General features: G+C 36.2%; 1 protein-coding gene across 9 annotated transcripts; it reads left to right on the top strand.

Moving 5' to 3' along the window:
• Positions 1–1960: 1960 nt before the first annotated feature.
• LOC122041093 (protein MEI2-like 4) lies at positions 1961–21965 on the top strand. 9 transcript variants are annotated; one of them, XM_042600672.1, is made up of 16 exons: positions 1961–2519; positions 2958–3166; positions 3385–3430; positions 4179–4475; positions 4631–5055; positions 5234–5392; positions 5684–5800; positions 5885–6033; positions 18491–18543; positions 18687–18757; positions 18908–19127; positions 19264–19855; positions 19952–20036; positions 20119–20187; positions 20467–20646; positions 21302–21965. In XM_042600672.1, exons 4-16 carry the CDS (start codon positions 4310–4312, stop codon positions 21461–21463), a joined length of 2448 nt encoding a protein of 815 aa, XP_042456606.1. In that variant the 5' UTR covers positions 1961–2519; positions 2958–3166; positions 3385–3430; positions 4179–4309; the 3' UTR covers positions 21464–21965. The 9 variants fall into 9 exon arrangements, with proteins under 9 accessions (XP_042456606.1, XP_042456605.1, XP_042456604.1 ...); XM_042600671.1 differs by having other exon boundaries at positions 5885–6036; XM_042600670.1 differs by having other exon boundaries at positions 5885–6036; positions 18687–18814.
• The last annotated feature ends 1204 nt before the right edge of the window (positions 21966–23169 follow it).

Below are 23169 nucleotides of genomic sequence, written 5' to 3'. Positions count from 1 at the left end.
TTATAGTAAGTAATTTTAATCTAGAAATAAAAATTGATATTTTTTCAATCCAAATATGTAAAAATTTATTAAATAATTTTCATTCCCGTACACTTGATCTATTTTAATAGTCTCCCGGCTAGATTGTAGTCATGAGCTCATAAAGGTTTGCGGCAAGGTGAGACCAACCTCGCGAAGAGCCTGTACTTAGTGGCAAAAGGTGAATACGTTCATCCCTAGCGCCCTCGTCAACCCGTCCCAGGATCAACACGGAGAAGATAAATTACGGACGACTACTAACTTTTGGAATAATGACTAGCACATAAGGGATAACCTGCACTTGTCACTTGATGTAGTGGTTTGATTACCAGGTGAGTTGTTGATCATGTGCACATGGAGGAGAAGAATCATTGAATTTGGTGAGAGAAAGGAAAGTTAATTGGTTCTGTTAGATTTTAAATGAATGAATATGAGGGGAAAAATATCAGTTAGATGCACATTTGATTATTTCTTCCATTTAATTGTGTGTGTATTTGTATTTTGTTATACTATTATAGTTATTATTTTCAATTTTAAAAACACTCACATATTTAGATATTTCTCTTTCATTCGTCTAGTGATCGATTTGATCTCATAAATTTTCTTACTGGTCACCAAATAAAAAAATCAGAAAAACAAACACCATAAGTCATTTAAGCACCAAATGTAAAAAATCAAATCCTCATTCAAGAAACTCACCCTTTCGTTTACATCGCCCAAGCCTTCGGGCATCAAACGAGCAAACAATTGCAGCAGCCAAGTAATTATATAATCTCGACGAGGATTAATCAGGTTGAATAATATAAATACTTGAGACATAATTGAGTATTTTTACCATTACATGGTAGCACCGGAGATTAATATTATTGGCCAATGATATCATCAATATTGCAACAAAAATTCTCTGATCCATAAATTACAGATTAGGGGATAGTCCACTGATAAGAACCTTTAATTTGAATGAACCTCATATTTAAAGGTCCACATATAATGGATCATCTCCTGATTCGTAATTTGTGGACTAGAAAATTTACTCTCATCAATATTGTGACTAGGGAGGAAGTTAATTACGTGGTACCTATTAAAAATAAAATTTAATAGCTGCAAATATTAAAAAAAATATAATCCGAAATACATTTTTTTAATGAATTTCGTCTTTTTTTTTTTTTTTCCAATTTCTTTCTCTTAAAAATTTTAAAAAAGAAAATGGAATTCTGTTCCTGTAAACATAACAACACCGGTCTCCAAGAAAAGAGGGCATCCCGCGCGGTCCCTCCAATCGCAATCAGACGGCTGCAAGAGAAACTCTCCCTCCCTCCCACGCTTATCTTGCGCCGTCAGTCACTCTCACTGTTGCTTTCCCCCTCGACGTTTCCAAGCATCCGCTGTCCGTCTCGTACAGGAGGCAGCAGAACAACCGCAGGACCACACGCCAGTTTTGCGTGGGGCCCTACCATTCCGTTGGTTTCCCTTGGGTGATTTCACCTGTTTCTCGCCGAGACGCTATTGGGCGGGCTCCCGTGGGGCCCACATAAAGGTTCTAGGATATCTATCACTGCGCACGTCGTCGGTCTCAGCGGGAGTACGAATGCGGAAGGCGCGAAAGCTTGCAGCTTCGCGAGCGTAACGTGGGGGCCTCTGAATTTACGGAACAACTCTCCGCGACTGTGTTAACTGATGACTTATTTAATGTAAATAGTATGAAAATCGAGGGTAATATTGACAATTGGTAATGAGATTTAATTCGAACGTTGGAGTCCGCTTTAGATCGCAAAGCGACGTGGACGGTGGTCTCCCGAAGCGTTACGAACTCCGCAACGGGACATGGCCCGAGTAACGGTAACGGCACAGCAGGCTCCGTCTTCGTCGTGTTCCTCTCCGTCCGTTTCAATACAATTAATTTATTATTATTTTTTTAATTCCCACCAACTCCAAATTCACCCCGAAGCCCCCCTTGACGCTGCTTCCGCGGTCTGCTCCTCCGCGCTCTCTCCACCTCCCTCAATCTTCTGCTCCGGCCTCCGGTCATTGTTTTCACTTCGTTAGGGCTACTCTTTCCCTTCTTCTTTGCCCCCTTATATCCTTTGATCTGCTCTTTTCTGCTTCCCTCCGGCGAAGCTGTCGAGGCAGAGGCGGATCGCGGGCGGTGACGTACGCTGCAAGCAGTCTCGGTGGCGCTGAGCTCGGTGTCGCCGGATCAAATCTCGAGAAAACGACAGAGAGCGTGTGGGAGTGAGTGAGTTCGAGAATAAAATATTGGAATGCGGCGGTGGGGAGGCGGGGCTCTCTTCCTGATAGTGTTCGAGGGGGAAAAAAAAGGCAGTGACGTCGAAGGGAAGGGTTTGGACGTCTGCGCATGGCATGAACACCGAGGTTATCCTCCCAGCCTTGCGCAGTGGAATCTATACTTCCGCGTGTAGCTTCTTTTAAATTATTTCCCGTTGCCGTCCGTTCGTGCTTTTTCGCGCAGTTTGTGGTTTGACAGAAGAGAGAGCTCTCCGGTGAGTTTTTTTTGTCCTCTCCGATTTACTTTGTTTGACGAAAGTTCTGGTTTTATCTGAGATTCATAATTTATGCGATCGGTGCGTAAAGGTTGGTTTTTGATGTCAGTTTCGACAGAACCATGAATTTCGTGTGCTTAAATCATCGAATTCATCTAATCTTTCTAATTGTTTTGGTTTTTGCCTTGTGAGAATGCTAGTGCATTTTCGTTTTCCATGCCGTAATTTAAATTGTTGGTTTCGTGCCCTTTCGCTAACAGAAGAAGTAATTTTTAAGATTAAAAGTTACCCTCCTCTTTTGTTAAAGAAAATTTTTTGAAGCCTCAGTGTTTCTTTATTGTCCGAATATGAAGTATCAGCTTGATCCTTTTATCCTTCCTTCTCTTCCTCCTTTGCGTCAAAGAAGTCAATCGTCTACTTGACAGTTTCATTGATCAGGAGATAGTGATCGCTCGATCTGATTCTGTCTTTGCTTGGAGGCTGCGGCAGAAACTGCTAACGTTATCCAAAAAGGATCACGGGTTCATTTTTTTCTCTCTCGCTGACGGGATGCCGACTAAAATCATTGAACAGAATGGCCTATCTCCATTTCTTCGGAATTCTGAGGATTCTTCCTTCTTCTCCAAGAGATAGTCTTTCCGATAGAGGTAATTTACCTATCTTTACAAGAAAAAAATGTCCATGTGCCCTCTATTTTCCTAAGTACATCCCCATTTAGTTGATTGGCTAGACATATGGTACTTTCTTTTTTTTTTGCCTATTAATATTTTAGTTTTCTTCCTTTAGAAATATTAATATTTTTTTTATCAGATGACACCTCAGTTGTTTATTATTATTATTTTTTTTGATATATCATTTATTGTAGACGCAAGTTGGGTTGAAGAAATCAGGTCGAGAGATCGATCTTCATGGTGAGCAGTACAACTTTTCCGTTTACGTTTCTATTGACTATTAATGATGATTACGTTTGGATATTAGACTCTATTTCTGACCCTATGCCAATAAGTCTCATAATCTACTTTACTGGCTTCAATGGTATACTATGGAAAGTTGTTAAGAGAGATTGCTAAAGAAAGTCTTATTTCTGAATACTATTTTAAGGAACTCCTTTGTGAGTGTACCCATCTCCTGCACAGCTTATTGAAGATATGCACATATAGCCGGTCATTTTAGTAAGACTTTACACCCGTCTATTTAAGATATTTTTCTTTCTTTTTTTGGTGCAATTGAAAAGAGTTTTCTGAGCGCTATCATTTGGAAGATTCTATAACCTTCTTTTTAAAGATTGATGTATTAACTATCAAGGGTAGTTCTTACAGGCCTTTCCATTTTAAGACTGCTATGTGAGATATTCATGGAAGCTTTTAAAACCTTACATTTCAAAGATTGATGTTGTGAGCTATCAATGGGATTTTAAGTTTTGGTTCTGTTCTTTGCAACTTTTTTTAATAAGATTTTCAAATCGAGTAAAGACATATGCTGGAGCACATTTGCATGTGGTAGGAAGGAGTTTGGACGATTACTAAGTTTTGGTATGTTGCTTATAGATTTGTTTATTGTTCCAAATTCTGTGCTTTCTTTTTTGAGGGATTTGTTTTCTTGTACTTTTTCATCCTGCACTACCATATCCTCAAGTGTGTTAGTGTTTGTCTACTGCAGGAGTGCAGGAAGTGACATTGATCATGCCAAACAATTAGTCAGTTTCATCACCACTAAATAATTTTCCTATAACAGGAATTCACCCTGTGAGAAATTTAGGACAGAGTGAGCTTTGGACGACAAAGGAGCAGATGAGTGGCATATCAAATTCATGGAAAGATGATAATCATTATTCAACTCTCCAATCTGATCTTTCCAGTCTATCAACTTCTGCAATGGAGGAGCCCAAAAATCAGAGTGGATCCCTTTATGAAAGACGTTTCTCAAGTTCTTTATCAGATATATTTGTAAAAAGATGTATGCTCATTCTTTTGATCTTTGTGGTATTAATGTGCTATTATTTCTTGACAATGTTCAGCTATGAATGTTTCCTTTTACAGAGGTCTATTGCATGTCTTAGTATATTTCCAAAAGTAATCTTGACTATCTTCTTTGTCATTTTGATGAGGTAGTGCAATTGTCATCAAACAATGCTACTTTCTATCAGTCTGGACATGAAAATAACTTAGATGAAGATGAACCTTTTGAAACAATGGAAGAACTTGAAGCTCAAACAATAGGAAACCTTCTTCCTGATGATGATGATTTGCTATCTGGTGTTATCGATGATATTGGATTTGTTGGCCAAATCAATGATAGAGCTGATATTGATGATGACATATTCTACAATGGTGGAGGTATGGAACTAGAAGTCGATAATAATAGTGATGCCAATAAAGCTTCTGCACTTGTTGTAGAAGCAGCTAATGAGCAGCTAAGTGGACCAAATGACCTATTTTCTGGTGAACACCCTTTTGGTGAACATCCTTCAAGAACTCTTTTTGTTCGAAACATTAATAGCAATGTTGAAGATGCTGAGTTACGAGCTCTTTTTGAGGTATTTATTCTTGTAATTATGTTGTTTTTGACTTTTTGTCACTGACATTATTGAAGCACTCAACTGTTGCTTTTGTTGTGTCAATGATACCTTATATTGTTCGACAGTAGCCGTTTCTATGGTTGAATATGATATCATAGAGTTGCTATTTTTGATTGGATATTCTGAAAATTTGCAGCAATATGGTGAGATACGGACAATTTATACTGCTTGTAAACATCGAGGTTTTGTTATGATTTCTTACTATGATATAAGAGCAGCACGAAATGCGATGAAATCACTTCAAAGTAAGCCATTGAGGTGGAGGAAGCTTGATATCCACTTTTCAATTCCAAAGGTAAACTACATTACATGTACAGAACTGTTTTAGTGGGAAAGGTATTGATCAAAAGTTAGAATCCATTATAGCCTCTCAATTAATTCTACTGCCTTCACTTATAGTTTTCAATAAATGAAATTGTATCTAGGGTAATGTAAACTGGATTTGGTTAGACCTAAAATGTGAATTATCCTACCTTACTGATTCCTCGAAGCTTGATTTTTTATTTCACAGAAACTTGTTCATCCATTGTGGACAATATATCCAAACTTCTACCTTGTTATTTGTTAATTAATGTCTATTTATCAGGACAATCCATCAGACAAAGATATAAACCAGGGTACACTTGTTGTATTCAACCTTGATTCATCTGTTTCCATTGATGACCTCCATCACATATTTGGTGCTTATGGTGAAATCAGAGAGGTGATAAGTATTCTGATTCCTGCTTCTATTTTTTGCTCATATATGAAAATTGTTCTGATGCTAAACATAAACTTTTGCCTCCAGATACGTGAAATGCCTCATAAGCATAATCATAAATTTGTAGAATTTTATGACGTGAGAGCTGCTGAAGTAGCACTTCGTTCTTTAAACAGGAGTGATATTGCTGGTAAGAAAATCAAGCTGGAGCCTAGCCGTCCAGGAGGCGCAAGACGGTGGTATTATCCAAATGGCCTTAGTCATTTATTTTTTCCTTTACAAATCAACCTATAGCATTTCATGTTCTATAAAATCCTGTAGTTGTAAATAATAATAGTGGACTATCTTATATTATGAATTTTAAGATTTAATGATTCCTAATGTTAACCTGCTTACCTGGTGGCAATTCAATATTGTTCTATCTTTGTTAATTTGCATTGAATGAAGAGTTGAACCAAATCTAAGCTCAATGTTTAATTCATAAAACACTGAGCTATTAGGCCTTTCAGTATTTGCACAACATACCTTGGTTAGAGCTTGCCATTTATTGTTTCTCTTTTTGTCAAGGGCTTTATCTATTTCATGCATTGTCGAAGACCAAAGTTTTCTTGGTAGGTATTCAAACTGATGGGATGGTAATCAATATTATTCTTTACATAATAAAAACAATTGGCAGCAGATCTATGCTGATTTTTTTTTTTACCTTTTTAGAACTATTCAGTCTCAATCTGAAATAAAATTTATAGCTGATCAGTGATCACATATGAAGCTAACTGTTTGTAGTTTTTCTTGGATGAAGCAAACTGTTTGTAGTATTTCTTGGTATATTTGTCTTTGTTATCAGCTCGTGGTGTTCAGATGTGAAACTAACTCTGAATGTCTTTAGTAGATTCTTTTTAAATTAAACTGATTACAACTCCTTGCAAGCAATGATGTTTATTTAAAATGCACTGGACAACTAAATTGTCTTTTTTGTCGCATGCTCTTGATAAAGTTTAGTTGCTAATTATGCTTGAACTTTTGATCTACTTGGCAAGTAATACTCATATTAGCAAGAACAAAATTTATTTTCACGTCCATTATTCCTTCATGAAAACATAAATACATAGCACAACTTGGAGACAATTATAACCCTTCACGTTCCATCCCTCAATCTCTACAAAATTGGATCATCCATAAAACAAGAAGGGAGATATTAGGATTTCATCCAACTAGATTAATGAAATCCTATGGAATTTATAATGTCTCTCTATGAGTAAAAATGGCCCTCTATGGAATTTATAATGTGGACATATTAGGATTTCATCCAACTAGATCAATGAGATCCAACTCTCCCAATCAGGAAATTATTAATTGGATCAGCTATAAAACTGTGGGACTATGGATTATGGAGGATCTAGAGATGTGTATCAAGTTAATTTCCAATCAAGAGGTATTAAATGGACAATGGTTGATTTCAAGTTGCCTAACCAATTGCATTATCTTGTGAGAGCAAAACTAAGATAAAGTTAGCTTAAAAATAAATATTTGATGTTTGAGTAACGGACACAGTGGAAATAAGACAAAATACTATAGTTTAATGTTAATTAGAGATTTTATGTGATTCAAACAAGCTTATCCTATTCTATTGCATACTAATTTGATAGTTGAGTTATTTCTCATAAAAACTCACAAAAAATAAACTCTTTAAGAAGTGGAGCAACTTCATGTAATAATTTTTATCTTAAAAATGATGTAAGTAATGAAATAGATGAGAAATAGAAAAGAGGAGCTTTCAAATGTTGAAGTCAAGTTGGAATTGAACTTTTGAAAGGTGCTGTGAGCACTTAAGGGACTACAAGCATTTCGGGATTTGTGTATTTAGTTGATATATCTCGAGGTACTTATACCCATATTATATTAACAAATCAGACTTCTAACAACAGATAAGATATCTCAAATGACTAGTTTTTGTTTAATTTTTGTCGGCTCAAATCATGTTTAGTTAACTAAAACCAAGATAAGAAAAACTTTTTCTTACCAATCATTGACTGAAAATCTTTCTAGCTCACTCAAGTCAATTTAATCAACTCAAGTGGAAAAGATGGTAAGCATATTTACCAAAAGGTAGTTTCTCCAATCTACTCAAACTTAATTTGATTGACGCAAATGCTTTTTAGTTGACTCAACCAGTTTAATCCAAGTTGAGTTGTTGTGATAGTAAGTTTATCCATCAAAATAGTACCTTTTTAGTTGACTCGAATCTAGCTCAATCGATTCAAATCCAATAGAGAGCATTCTATTTTGAACAATCCAATGAACTTGTCTTCATCAACTCGACAAAATATTACCTTTTTGTTTGTGAGTAGAACACTTACAATCGACCAAATCTGCTCAAGGATCTTGATGTAACTCAAGATTAAGCTAAAACATTGACTACACCCTTGAACCGTGTTCCTTGGTTGTGTAATCCTCCCTCTATGTAGACTCTATTTAGAGAATAACCCAAATTACAATCCATTGTAATCTCTCTAACACATGTTTTCAAGTTTCAATGTCATTGATGCTTCTTTCCCTTTAGTTCATCTCGCTCTAGGTCTCTAAAGTCATCGAACCAACAATTGTACTTGATCATCTGAGTTTTTCTACTCATGTTAACCTTAACCTCTTAACCTCTTGGACTTCTAATTATCCAATCTCTTAGTCAATCTTGACCTCTCAGATTTTCTATCAATTTGCCAAGCTTCTAGTCAAACTTGACCTCTTGGATTGACCTTTTTGGTGACATTTTAGGTCTAATCTAATGGCTTCTCCCCCATCATATTAATTCTTTTCGATTGGATCAATTAAAGCCTCGGACTATGTTCTCTTTGATATTATAATATCAAAATGTTTCAAGTGTCAATCGTTATTGACCAACATAGTCAAATTGTATCTCCGACCGATACTGATATTATCTTAACATGGGTAAATTTCACTATCTTGCTTGTGTTGACGTCTTTTTAGTGACCAAGTGAGACGAGATTTTCTTCTTATGATTTTTTTAGATTTTGTCTATCGGTTAAAAAGAGATAAAGCATAACAATGAGAGGAGAGGTAAAGAAAAATGCCAAAGAAATATTCTCTTCTTGTGACTCATCTTTCGATTCTATTTGCTAGTTAGAGTAAGGATATGAAATATTGAAATGGGAGGAGGGGAAGGATATGAAACACTAAAATTGGAGGAAGGAAGAGGAGATGCACCAAATATAACTCCAACAATAGCAAAGATGTTTTCTTCTGTTTTGAATAGTGGAAACTCAAAAAGTCCTCTATTTTGGTCGATTCTCACACCATCTTCTGCTTGCTAGCAACAGTAGCATCTACAACCACTATCTCAACAACCTCTCACTCAATTCCTTATGCCGTCATTGTCCAACAACAACAATGTTACTGCTTGCTTGTCGGTTGTGGTGTTCATCCACTTGTGATGCTGGCGATCTTTGAAGCTCCGAGCACACCTATCTTTTAGGAGATTCCCTATAACTCCATTGGAGGTTCAATGGATGCTTTAGCCTTTAGATGAACCTCGGTCGGGGGAGGTGTTCCTTCCCTTGTTGATGGGGCACTAAATATCCCTTCTTTAGATGCAAGCAGTTGACCCTCAATCCTTGACCAAGAGCTCACTGCCACTTCTCGTCATTTTCCTAGTGAGAAGGGAGAACTTCTCTTTCTAAATGGGAGCACTATTTTAAAAAAAAATTACCTTGCTATGGTTTGGATCATCGCTACTGAGATCAGGAACCATGGGTGAGCTGTAGCTCCAAACTATGTGTCCTTGGTTGGGAACTAGTGGCCATGACTTCTAGTCAACAACGGTGGATGTAGTTTCTTAAACTAGGAGATAGTGGTCAGTGCCTTCTCCTTCTTGAGGTGTTGTTGCTCAAGCAACTCTTGCTTATTACCGGAGGCCAGAGTGAAGGTTGGCAACTAACGGGAGCAACTCTACTTGCTGAGGAGCTTTAGACGCATGTCTCTTAGTCACCACTATTTGGCGATGAGCTAGCAAACCGTAGAAGGAGTTGTGGCCTCAGTCCAAGTAGAGGAATGATTTAGATTTAAATTAAGCAAGGAATATTATGGTGGAAATTGTGTGATTGGTGCTGCTCGAACCAGGGGTGGCAAATAGCATTCGCGTCTTTGTCTAGATGTGGCACAAAGCTCATCCTCAGCTAGGGCTCGATGGTAAGAATCACATGTAAAGCATGTGCAAGGGCAGCAATGGGCGGATGGGCGGGATCACATGCAAAGCATATGTAAGGAAAGCATTCGGTGGCTAGGTAGCTGATGGATTTTAAATTTAAACTCAATTCTAAGGTGGTAGGTACTGAAATCAAGGAAGGCCAATGGCGTTGACCTCTGGATTTGAATTCAAAATTTAGGAGACCTAGCTAGGCACATGCAGGTCATATGGATTAGAGAGGACTAAGGGTGTCGACTTTCAGATTAAAATTTATAAATTAAAGTCAAAATTAGCAGAATTGGTCAAACACGTGCCCATCAGATGGAGAGCCAACAAATGACAACAATAATTTGAGAATTGAATCACAATCTCTAATTTAAATTGGAAATAACTGACCAAAATGAGGATAACTCGCATGGGAAAGCAAATTTAGAAGCAACAACCCTCTTAGACACCATTTCCATTATCAACTTCTTGTAGCACTCTTACCAATGCCATGGTGATGGCGGCACGGCTGTGCTAGCAAGTGAATAGTCTTCACTAGTGATAAGTAGGGAGGGATCACTCTTCCTATAGCACTCTTACCAATGCCATGGTAAATGAGTTGCTTGGAGTTGTTAATCTCGTACGTTGAGATTTGGTGTTAGGGGTGATAAGCAAGGAGGGAGCTATCACTACTAAAGTCCTGGTGATGGTTGGCATAATAGTTGTGGTAAGTGAGCTACCTCTGATGGTGGGTAAAGCAAGAGGCAAACGACTGACCTAGTATTGATGACTCTATACGCTGAGGCCCGATACCAATTTGTTATGGTATCTATACTGTAGTTGTGGTGCAAGGGAGCTACCTTTATTAATGAACATGAGGCAACCGAGCAACATAGGGCTATTGATCATCCACCAAGGCTTGGATCACTCCCTTAGAAGAGTGATTCCGAGGTTTTGACGTGTGAAAACCGCAAGTGTACGGCTGTTGTTAAGTAATAAAATATCGATCACACAAGGAAGGTAAATCGAGTACTAGTCAAAATCACGAAGTAGACTATTTAGAACAATTGAGATTGCAAGAATCGTGAGAGAAAGAAAACGAATTAAGAAATACAAGAGGAGTCTCTATAGAAAATCAGTCTTAGGGAGCAATTCTAGGATTATGGTTTTGCCAAGATGACTGTTGACACCCTAAATACTATTGGAATAGACTTAAATGTTGACACTCATGAAGGTGGTCTATCCTAAGGTAACCAGTATAGACTTTTGGAATTATATTGGTGTGCTTATCTAAATGCGATGCTTACTTTTAAGGTAGCCTTACTAAAGCGATCGTTTTGCTTTTGTCACGATGGCCTATGGTCCTCTAGGTGCTATCCCCTACTTCATGACGATGAATCGGGACCAACCCATAAGCTATATGATAGCCAATGGTGTCCTTGTGAGGTTTTGGACTACTTTCATGAACCTCTCAAGTCTTGAATGCTTAGTCGGGTGTGCGTCGGTGTCTTCGGAAGAACTCTAAGTTTTTATGGTGGATGAAAACTCTGACGGCTCCTAGGAAACAACTCTCCTAGGGTTCCCTATCATGGGGAAACTCCTCCTCCCTCAAACATTAGCCTCTTGGGGCCTTTTATAGCCCTCCAAACAAGACCAAATCTGTTGAATCGTTCTAAAAAATACTAGGGTGCCCGCTGACGAGCCACAACTATGCTGGGAGGCATGGCCTTACAATGTTGCTCCAAGTCGGCAGAACAGGGGGCTGGACACGGTCGTGCTGGGTGGCACGACTAGACCCTATTGTTGGTTGGGTTGACGAACATGGCCGCGCCTATGAGCATGACTTGGGTGTGTCAGAGGCCGACCAAAATTGAATTTTGGCAAGAGGGGGCACGGTCGCGCCGCCCGTGCCGGCCATCCCGTGTCAGATTTTGCAAACTCCATGGCTACTTCGTTTAGCGTCTAACTTCGACAGGAGGAATATGCCATGTCATGGGACACAACCAAAGCATGTTCCTTGCTGTGAATTCTTGTTCCAAGGCTTTTTAACTCTAATTAAGCTTCGATTTCGCATCCTATCAATCAAAAAGTATAAAGAGCAGTTCTCCGAACTAAAAGAGAGGAAACAATATAAAAGAGATGAAAGTATGCAAAATATGCTCATGTGATGAAACAAAAATGCAAAACAATACAAAAAACTATATATGAAACACACACATCAGGTTCAATGGTTGGAAAGTTTTGAAAATAGATACATTTTTCTTATCTACTATGCAGACTAAGGTTGTGCAGCTGTCAAGGCTGTTCTCTAATTTGATTTTTGTATGAGATATGGATACATAGTTATAGACCACTCAACCTATTCAATGTGATCTTTGGTCTGCCACTAGATGGGGTGCGCTAATCATGATTGCACATCATTTTAACATTTGGATAGTACTTATTTACCTATCTAAAAAAGAGAGGAGTATTTATGGCATATGGAGAAATGAATTTCAATTGCAAATATTTTTGGAGCATTATTTAATGAGTCTTGAAAATTATGATATTAATCTTACTAGAATGCTTCAAGAACTAATGTTCCCATTTAATAAACATTCCCATTTTGGTATTATGAAGGTATAATCATTACTCAAGATTCTTGTTATAGTTTTATAACTTATTACTATAAATTTTAATTCAATTGACTTTATAAATGATATAAGCTTATATTTGAAAGTAAAGGTAAGTGGAAAATTATACATTTGAATTGATTTTCAAATACATTAAAGCGTGCTAAAGTAGGTTGATTGATGCTATGTTACCAAAATCTTACCATTCAAGTTTGAGATTGAAACTCTGACACAACGATATTTTAAATATTGATCATAGCCCAACTTGAGACAATAGCCCATTACAATGACAAATACAATCACTAGTTAAAATGCTTAAAACCAAAGTTAATGAAAATTCACCTCATGCAAGTTTTAAAATTCCTCTTCCTTTCCCCAATGGTGGGACTAAACCAAGCTACCATAGTAATATATAAACTTGACATAAGGAATCTAAACACTGTAAACATTAAGTGAATTATGCATAGCTAAATTCAGCAGCAAAATTATCATGTACTATATCACCTTGGTAATTGTGTATTATACCACGTTAGTGTAATACATATAACTATAGTTTAAAATTTCATGTTGATGCAGGATCAACCTAACATGACCCCTTGAATTTCAAATGGTCATAAATTTTGACTCGAGACTCGGAATCAGGATCTGTCGAATCCCACGAGTGCAGAATTTCAAAATCTATATTTGTTTCCGAGTACCATTAATCGTCATTTTTCAGGCCCAAATTTCACCGTCTAAGCCCTCATCCGAGCCTTCAAAAATTTTATTACTATTTTTAGTAATTTTTATTTTTTTAGTAATTAGTGTATTTTTGGTATTCCTAGTAATTATGAGTCATAGTTAGTCTATAACAGTGTCTGGTTTTGTTAATTTTAATTTCTATCAAAATATTTTTTTTTTGGAAAGATCTCTTTTCTTTTTTTTTACAAGATTGGAATTGAGGTCCATATATTGTGATTTCTTTTCTTTCTTTGTCCTAGGATCTAGAGTCTACATGTTTAGTTGTATGAGGAATTATTAATAAAGTTTCTTTTTTTAGCAAACAACAGTTTTTTCTCCTTGTTTTCTTCTGATTCTCTTCTTGCCTTCTTCTCTATTCCCCCTTCTCGTCAGCCCGCAGGATGATTACTATCCTGCCCGGCATCACATATCATGCCAGGTGGTATCTTTCCTATAAATTATCTCTCATACATGTATATCAGTGAGTATTGTGGCATACTAACACTTGACATAATTTGGCGCTTTGACATGCATTAATGAATCAAAGTAATTATTGCTATTTTTCTATAGGTTGGCTCTTTAGAATTTTAATTCAAATGATTATAATAATTTGTTTTTAAAAATAAACAAGTAAAATTGAACAAGATTATTTGTCTAAATTTTTTATGAATTTATCTCAACACACATTGAACTAACAATGAGATGGATATAGTCACTAAAACTCGAAAATTTTAATGAAAGTGCATTAAATAAATAAAAATCATCTGAATTTATTTTGACTTACTTTAACACATCTCAAAGCGTGTTGAATATCAACACGGTATAGTTCAATAAAATTTTAATTCGATTACCATCTATTTTTTATATCTTTTTTTCTTCAAAAAGAAAATAAGCTAGGTGAAAGAGTATTGGAGGAGTAAAATTCATCTATTTTTTTTTCAGCAGAGTTCAATATATGATAAAACATGTTGAGTGTAGCACAATGTGGTACCAAAATCATATTGTCTCAATTTGTAATCAGAACTCTATCACAAAATGGTATTTTGAACTTTGAATGTGGAAATTGTAAGTACATAAATCAGGTTTTCCTTTGATCATATTACATTATAAGTTACATATAAATGTTTTGATGAGCAAGCGTCTGGATTACTTGGACTTAGGTACAAGTATCCAACATAATGTGGATCATAATGTCATGATTATTTCTAAGATATTTACACATAATCAAATTAAGTGACTCGGAATGTCAGTGAAAGAGTAAAGGATGAGTACAAATACAAAAGACAACTATTACATTAATGCTAATTAATTAAGCACTCTTTTAATAAAACACTACATAAAACTAATATTAGATTTTTTAAAACATATTTTTAATTTTATTTACATATTATTTGAATATTTTCTTAACTTAATGTTAAAGTTGACTTGATGTCTTAATTATTAAAAATGTTATTTACATAGAACTCAATAACTAATAAGATATATCTAACAATTCTAATTACTTGGGTTACACAACTCCTTGTATAGAAACTATAACTTCATTTTCCTTTCTAATTGATGGTGCCTTAAATGAAGTGGAAGATATATCTTCATTGTGACTTGAACTGAGCTCATCTAATTATACAGAAGAAGGAATGGAAACTATATCAAAGTGTCCAGCTTATAGATTAAATGTGAGCATATACCAATTGTTGATTGATTTAAAAAAAATGTAGATCCGCTACATTAATGCCCCCTTAGTGTCGGCTCCACGGATATGGAGAGAGGTACATGCAGGTATACAGGCGTCAGACGCATGATGGGGTAAACCCCAGGTCGTTAGTTCCTGAGAATCGACCCCTGACCATTACGCCAGAGATGCCATGCATCCACCGTCTATGTTACGTCCTGGGGGCATTGTTGATTGATTTAAAGCTTTTAAGTGTATTATAGGGAGTTAGAGTGGATCTATAGATGGTCTTTCTTCTTGACCATCAAAAGGGGAGGGGATTCTTTGTTGATATTTATGGTTTAGATTCACATATTTGGTTTGGATGGTGAATTTGTTAAAAGACCACAGACCATCTTAGTTGACAATCTGTAGAAGACCACCATATACTGTCTAAACCATAAGACCATACGCCCTCCGAGACAAGGAAATACATACTGAAATAAAGTAGTGAAAAGATTTCTCTAATTGCCTTTTTTTTCTTTAGCAGAAATGGAGAGATGGAAGAAAAGGATTTGGCAATTTTTTTTTAGTTTTGCCAAATTTGCTTCCATATGATTGAGGCAGAAAAGGTGCTATTCATGTTCGATGGAACTCCGATCTTGTCTTAGAAAAAGTCAAAATTGTCTTTGTTTAAATTATTTGTTTATTTTATGTTTTTAAAAATAAATTTTGAAGTTTAAATTTCCTAGAAAACATTTATACGGGAAACTCTTAACTCTTTGCCGCCTTCATCAAATCTAAGGAAATATCCTTTTTTATATGAATTATTTCCCCTACCTTCTTCCTTTCTCTACATATGCTGCCTTTCTCGTAGAAACTAGGCCTAAATGTCACAATCATGAGAAATCATTCACACAAACCTTCAAGAACTTTGCTACTTCATTTTGAATGCTGGGAACAAACACATCAGTGTGAATAGATTCTAATGCCTAAGAAGCTACTAAGAAGTCACCACTTAGCATTTATGAAAGAGAGACTAGCTAAAATTGTATTCACTGCGTGAGATGTGTGTTCAAGAGTATGTTGTTGACTTCAATATTGACAAATATATAATGGATTCATGTTTCATCATTAGTTGAGTGGTTAAGGACTAGATGGACAAATATTGAATTATGTAGTAGCCTATAGTTTCTATTCTATATATGAAAGATGATTTATTTTGTAGAGCCTATCCTTCTACAAACTTTGTAATCTAAGATTGGGTTCAGATATATGGGTATCTTATTAGAGTTAGCTCTGATGCATGTCACAAATTGTTTGCCCTTTCTCTTTTTCAATGTACTAGCATGTCTTTTGTTTTTTAATATCATTGATTTCTAGATCATTTGATATTAATTTTCAGTTGAGTTGAGCTAATGGATCTTGCAAACATTTTTGTTGAAGGAAAAGGAAGGAAAAATTTCCATCGGTATAAAATAAATGTCCAAAATGGGTTTGCATTTATAACATGTTCTCAAGAAGAGCCCCAAAAAGAAAGGTAGGTAAACGAAAGATGAAAAAGACAAACAAGAGCTGGCGAGTGTCATATAAAAGAGCAAATAAAACTTGCATCGACCAACCAATTAAGAGTAGTTTTTGGAGTTCTAGATTAATATTGAAAGTAGTATTTGTCGTTTTTGACCATGATTATCTATGCTCATTTGAGCATTGACATTTTTGTTTGTCCTAATTAGGCAAGGATATTTGTAAGCAAGTACATCTTTAGCGGACCCCACCTAGTGGGATAGGGCTTGGTTGTTGTTGTCGTCGTATATCTTTTTAAAGGTCAAACTAAAGAGATGCATGATAAGGGGAGTGGCGTTACCCTTGCTATCGACCTTTAGTCTCTCTGAGACAAGACATGATAAGAGGAATGGCATCACCCTTGCTATTGATCTTGAGTCTATGATAAATCAGATTTCACCCTCCCTTAACTCTTCATCTATGTTATGTAACAAAAAATTCATCCATCCTTTTTTTCCATAATGGGTTTAAGTCTAATTTTTAATGATTGTGTTTAAATTTTAGTTGGTCGAATTTTATTTTTGATGAGTTTTCCTTTGTTTAGAATTAGTAAGATCTATTTAATATTGCATCCTAAAGAATAGTAACTCATTTAAATGTATGACATGTATTGCTATAAACCCAAATCGTATTGTATATTACGATACAAATTATGGATCATGTTATTAGAATTACGAATCCGACCGTAGACTTAACTCTAAGCATGCCCATCATATGATGACTATGAGACACAAAGAACACCTAGTGAATGACCTTGTAAGTGGCATTAGTGAAACAGAGACAGGTAAATGAGATGTTCTAGGCATCTAGATCTTTGGAGTACAATGTTTTGAAGTTGCTAAGAGATAACTAGAGTGAGACAAGTTGGGTTATTTGTTAGGTTGGAAAGGGGAATGTGCATTGTGGTACATGTTAAGGAAAAAGACTTTTAGTAGTTTGATTTTTTGGTGCCTGAAGATTGTTGTGGCTTATTGGCCAAGTGACTCACAGGCAAGACATTGAAGCAGTGATGACACTTTCAATGGAAAAACTCGGATATAGATTGTCGGATATCTAGTTAATATTCTTGATAATGACCTCTGGAGAATATTGGCTGCAGCTCCACCACTATTGGAACAGAAGAGCAGCCATGGAAAGTTCATCGACGAAGAGGTCACCCTCACATTGCTTTGGCGAACTAGAGACCAATTGATTTAGAAAGCTTTAGATGAATATTTTACCATGTACAAGGAGTATTAATGAAAAATCAGTGAGGAAAATTTAACTATAGACGAACTTTCAGAACAATAGCTATAAATAGAAGAAGAGAATAGAGTAAAGATAGACTAAAACTATCCCTGAAGCTAGTTGATATATGTTTTTATTTATCGAAGAATAAAATATTCCTCCTTTAGCTGTTGAAACACTTTTGTTAATTTATTGTGCAGATTCTTCTTGTTGGTATACAGTGTTAAAAAAGGAAATAAAGAAAGATGAGTTAACACGTTCCTCTTTCTAATGTGTACATTAACTGAAAACTGTCAAAAGTTCAGTCCTATGGTGTTTATTGTCTCAAATGCGTTCGTGGAACTCAATGTCTTCTAACTTCAATATATGTATGTTCACTTGGAGGACAAGTTTCCTTCCGTTGGCCTTGTGGCAATCAGAATGAACTTGGCTTGATATCCAAGTGGGTTTGGTATATTTGGGTTTAACCTTAGTTTTGTTTAATGCAGGTTGATTTTGTTGGTTGGCATATGTGATATTTGTCTTGGTTTGACCAATCAAAACTGATATACAACGTATATTTGCTTGTGTCTGTAAAAACTTGCTCATTAACTACTATTATAGATCTGATAGTCTTCCATTTTTATGCATTGAATTTCTTTCCATGTCAGGCATCTTTCCTTAGTTATTGTCATTTTTTTTTTATTATTTTCTCCTTTGGATCATGCATGAGTGACCTATTTCTTGAATTGCAGCTTGATGCAATCCCCAGAGTTGGAGCAGGAAGGATCAAATGGATGGAAACTGGGTAATGCTAGGCACTCTCCATCAAGATGTTTTATTACTATTTTAATGCTTTTATCCCCTATGAAGATTCATCCTTTGCGTTTCTTAGGACACTATGCAAAACTAAATGCCACAAATTGATTTATGTCCCTTTGGCTTTCTCAGGATGTGCGTCTCTTGGAACAATTGCATCCAATGGTCTTGAAAATGGATCTTTGAATGGCCAACGCTCTACGGTTTGTGCTCCAATTAATCCTTTCACAAAGACCACATCCCATGCAATCTCTTCCACTGTATCCCATAATATGTCAACCATGAGATTTGAATCCATAGGTTGTTGCTACAATCAAGCTTCTCATGCTGATCTTAACCTTTCTTTAAACCAGTTCAATTTGGGAGCTCAAGGGCAAGGTGCACTTTGTCTCCATCCTCATTCACTTCCAGAGTTTCACAATGGAATAGCAAATGGCTTTCCATGTGAGTCCCCAAACCTGATGTCATCTTTGAGCCTTAATGTCAACTTGAGATCTGCTGAAGAAACTGATAACAAATTTCTCCAGAAAGTGGGATTTGGTAGCCTTAACAACCAGTACAACAGTGGTGAAGGTTCGTAAGCAGTAAAACTTTCTGTACTCCCTTATCTTTCTCAGTTTCAGATGTGAAATATAGTGTTTTTGAGTTACTATCTAAGTGATTCCCAGAACTAAGTTTTTCATCATTTCTTTCTTTGGTCTTTTTACAGTTATTGGAGTTTCTGAAATTGGAAGTTTCCCACTTAATGGGCGATCATATGCTTGGGATAATTTTAATTTTAGTCACCATCCCTCTAGCCCCGTATTATGGTCAAACTTATCATATGTGAACATTTCTACTCATGATCGATCTCAAATGCATGGGCATGGGGTTCCAAGAGCGTCATCTCATATGCTGAATACAGTTCCACCTTTGCACCATGTTGGTTCTACCATTGATTCAAATGCTTTTCTTCATGGATCTCTTGGAAACATGGGTTTTTCTGACATCCCTAAGTTGCACCCAGTAGAACTTGCTTCCTATAGCCTCTTCATTCGCGCTAGTCGAAACTGTATTGACGCTACCCCTTCACATGTGGGGATCTCTTCACCCCATCAAAGGGGCCAGATATTCCATAGTAGAAATGCTATGATCATGGCACCTAGTTCACTTGATGGTTCAATTGACCGTATTAAGAGCCGAAGAAATGATGCAAATTCTAATCAGGGTGATAGCAAAAAGAAGTATGAACTCGATATTGAACTTATCATACGTGGTGAAGATCCTCGTACAACACTTATGCTCAAAAACATTCCTAATAAGTATGTATTCTATATGCTCTTTAAATTCCCCTGAGCATTTGTTTTCATTACCAACAGGAATTTATTACCCAAGTTAAGCGTTTAACTGCTTTGCAGGTATACTTCCAAGATGCTGTTGGCTGCAATTGATGAACTTCATCGTGGAACTTATGATTTTTTCTATTTACCAATTGATTTTAAGGTAAAGCACTCATGCTCGATGCAATTTGGCACTTGCTCAATCATTAGTTATCTAGTTGGTAATTTTCCAGTTGTTTTCTCAGAACAAGTGCAATGTTGGATATGCATTTATGAACATGACGAAACCTCAACACATCATTTCATTTTATCAGGTTTGGTTGACTACCTTCCTTGAAATGAATTTAATTTTGGTATCAGCCTTTTCATGGGGAAAAAAAGGGTTTAGCGAGTCTGTCAGTTAATGAAAGATCAGTTTGTTAATATTCATATCCATGTCATTTTGACTCAGATGTCATGGAACTCTTTTGGCGTACACATGTATTTAATTGGGATGATTTCTTGACCAGTTGAATTTATGGATTTGTTTAAGCACAGTAAAATTATTTTCCTTTATTCTGTGAAAACTTGTTAAATTAATTCATCTTGTGCAGTCATTCAATGGCAAGAAATGGGAAAAATTTAACAGTGAAAAGGTTGCTTCACTTGCATATGCTAGAATTCAAGGAAAATCTGCTCTTGTTGCTCATTTCCAGAATTCTAGTTTAATGAATGAAGATAAACGCTGCCGTCCTATCCTTTTCCATTCAGATGGTCCAAATGCTGGAGATCAGGTACTGTGATACTATTAGTCCTCTTTTTGTTCATGTTTTACTTTCTGCCTGACATCTGTTTATGGTGTATTAAGCATTGTCGATATGATCTGCTACCTGGGATAAGCTAATTTGACTTTCAAAATACCCCGTGTATTCCTTTTGGGTTATCACAGCACTTCAAATTTTGTATTTCACCTCGTTAACGAAGATTTCCAATTTTTTAATAGATATATGTGGTTTGTAAATTGAAGCACTTGAATATTGCTAATCGTAGAGGTCTTGAGTACATATTTTCATCTAGGAGCTTTGTTCTACAGTGTTCATAATTAGCCACTGCTTGCATAATGTCAAACATCGTTCAGGGCATGAATGATCCAGTGGGTCTTTGTTTTTATCTAGTTTCTCACACTAAACATTCACTAATCTAACCTCAATTAGGGACACAAAAGCTAATAGGAAGTGACTTATTTGTAAAGGAGCAATATGAAATTAAGATAATACTCATTTCTTTACTGTGTCATGTTGCATAGTTCTTTATATCCTGCTCATTCTACCATCTAACTAGAATCTGCAAGATCTGACCTTTTGAGAAAAGGAATATTCTGTTTAGCCGTTCGAATGGAACATCTATCTTGTTGAGGGTTTCTAACATTAAGTGGGTTATTCTATACAGGAACCCTTTCCTGTGGGGCTTAATATCAAGTCCCGATCCGGCAGGTTAAGGACTGCAAATGGTATTGAAGAGCAACACCAAGGTAGTCCTGTCTCTGCAAATGCTGAAGCATCTCCTGATGCAGCTGGCTCTCCTTCAGGTTCTACAAAGAACTTGGAGTAAACCCGTGCTGCCTATACTGGTTAACTAATCATCGAGAGAAGACATGTAACTAGACCTAATTTTCTGCTTCCCCTCATACCTTCTAAACAGAAGAGCTGAAGTTTTTATTTCATTATGGTGTTTGCCAATGTCAACGAACTAGTTTGTGGTGCAAAACCAGTTTCTTTGCTTGTTTTCTCAGATAATTTAAACATTGAATCAAGTCAGAAAAGGCGAAGGCCCAGGGAGAGCTTTAAGATTTTGGCTGACTATAAGAGAAAATATACAATGTATAGAAGTTCCAGTTTGACAGGATACTTTCTATAGCCTATGTGATTTTTACTCCTGGCCTTTACTTTTCCCTGGAATTGGTTCATTTTTAGTTATTTTTACAGATTTGACTCTTGACAAATCTCTGTGTATCTGATTTGAGAGATGAATACTTCTGCATTTGTTCCGAAGGCTGGATTTGATTGGAAAGCTATTATTAAAAATTTATATAGCGATTTTATGCTATCAAGTATATTTGTATTTTGTGTATGATTATTGTGGTGATGACTTGGATTGATTTGATGGAAGGGATTAATAGGTGGTGATATAAAAAGTCTTTTTCTTCTTCCTACAACACAAACAAATTAGATGTTCGTGCTTGTAGATTAATTATTTGTGTGATGTTTGATAGTGTCAAGAGTCTATATAGCTCTTATAAAATAAACAATAAACCATGCTAACATAATGAATTTATATGTTTTAGAATGTTGATCATACTCCATAGGTTTACAAGCCTCTCTTCTCAATAAGAAATGAAATGTAAATGAAAACTTAGGGGAAGGAGAATACCGAGAGTTTGTAGAAGAAAGTCCGTAATTGACACATTTAAAGTTGTAGAAATTTTTAACTTTCAAAATTTTCTAAGATCGCAATTGTTTCCTATTTTACTGCTGACTTTTAAATTTTTCTAAGATTGCATTTGTTTCCTATTTTACCGCTAGCTTTCAAATTTTAAAAAAATTATATTTATTTTCTATTTTACCTCTCTAGTCAATCAGACCTCATTTGGAAGCGGCGAAAGGTGGATTGCCGATGATGTAACGTCAAAGTTGACTTGTTCCAAGAACTCCATGAAACGCCTAGCTATGGGATCTCGGTGATATGTGGACAATCAACGAATTAGGGGGGGGGGGGGGGGAAGGGGAATCGTCTGTAAGTAGACCAAGGAAGGGTCCTTGGTATACTCCAACGATCAAGTCAGAAAATAATGGTGACGCAAAAATGGAAAATGAAGACAAGTATCTAAATGTGCGCGTGTATCTGCACCAGCGAAAAAGGACCTCCTTTTATAATGTCTCTCAAACCCTTCACATTTAATGAGGTATTATCCTACTATCTATCATTTTGTCCCATCATCATGCTTATACCGTAAGCAACAATCACATCACAGGCATAGGGAGAGTATATGACATATATTGCGTGTCTTGCGTATTTATATATTGATACGTTTTTCTGACTCTTTAACAAATCCACGTGTTATATTAATGACGAAAAATGGACTTTTGGATCGGGGGCCATATGGGTTGTTAACTAGAAGATATGCTTCTTAGAGATCCCATTTCTGTATAGGGCCTAAATGGGCTATAGGAACATCCCCCCAAAAGGGGGGTAGAGTTTTATGGGCGCTCTAGCAAGCCCATGTTGATCCCTTTATAGCATGTTCGATCGGCAAGGTC

The sequence above is a fragment of the Zingiber officinale genome, chromosome 2A (assembly GCF_018446385.1).
Source record: "Zingiber officinale cultivar Zhangliang chromosome 2A, Zo_v1.1, whole genome shotgun sequence".
Lineage (NCBI taxonomy): Eukaryota > Viridiplantae > Streptophyta > Magnoliopsida > Zingiberales > Zingiberaceae > Zingiber > Zingiber officinale.
The sequence above is the reverse complement of the archived record's forward strand: the minus strand, read 5'-3'. Positions and strand labels throughout refer to the sequence as shown.

Coding starts and splice junctions, on each gene's coding strand:
- LOC122041093 (XM_042600668.1), top strand. CDS start 4,310: ATGAGTGGCATATCAAATTCATGGAAAGATGATAATCATTATTCAACT. Junction 4,476..4,630: donor AGATATATTTGTAAAAAGAT/GTATGCTCATTC, acceptor TTGATGAGGTAG/TGCAATTGTCATCAAACAAT. Junction 20,037..20,118: donor ATTTACCAATTGATTTTAAG/GTAAAGCACTCA, acceptor TTGTTTTCTCAG/AACAAGTGCAATGTTGGATA.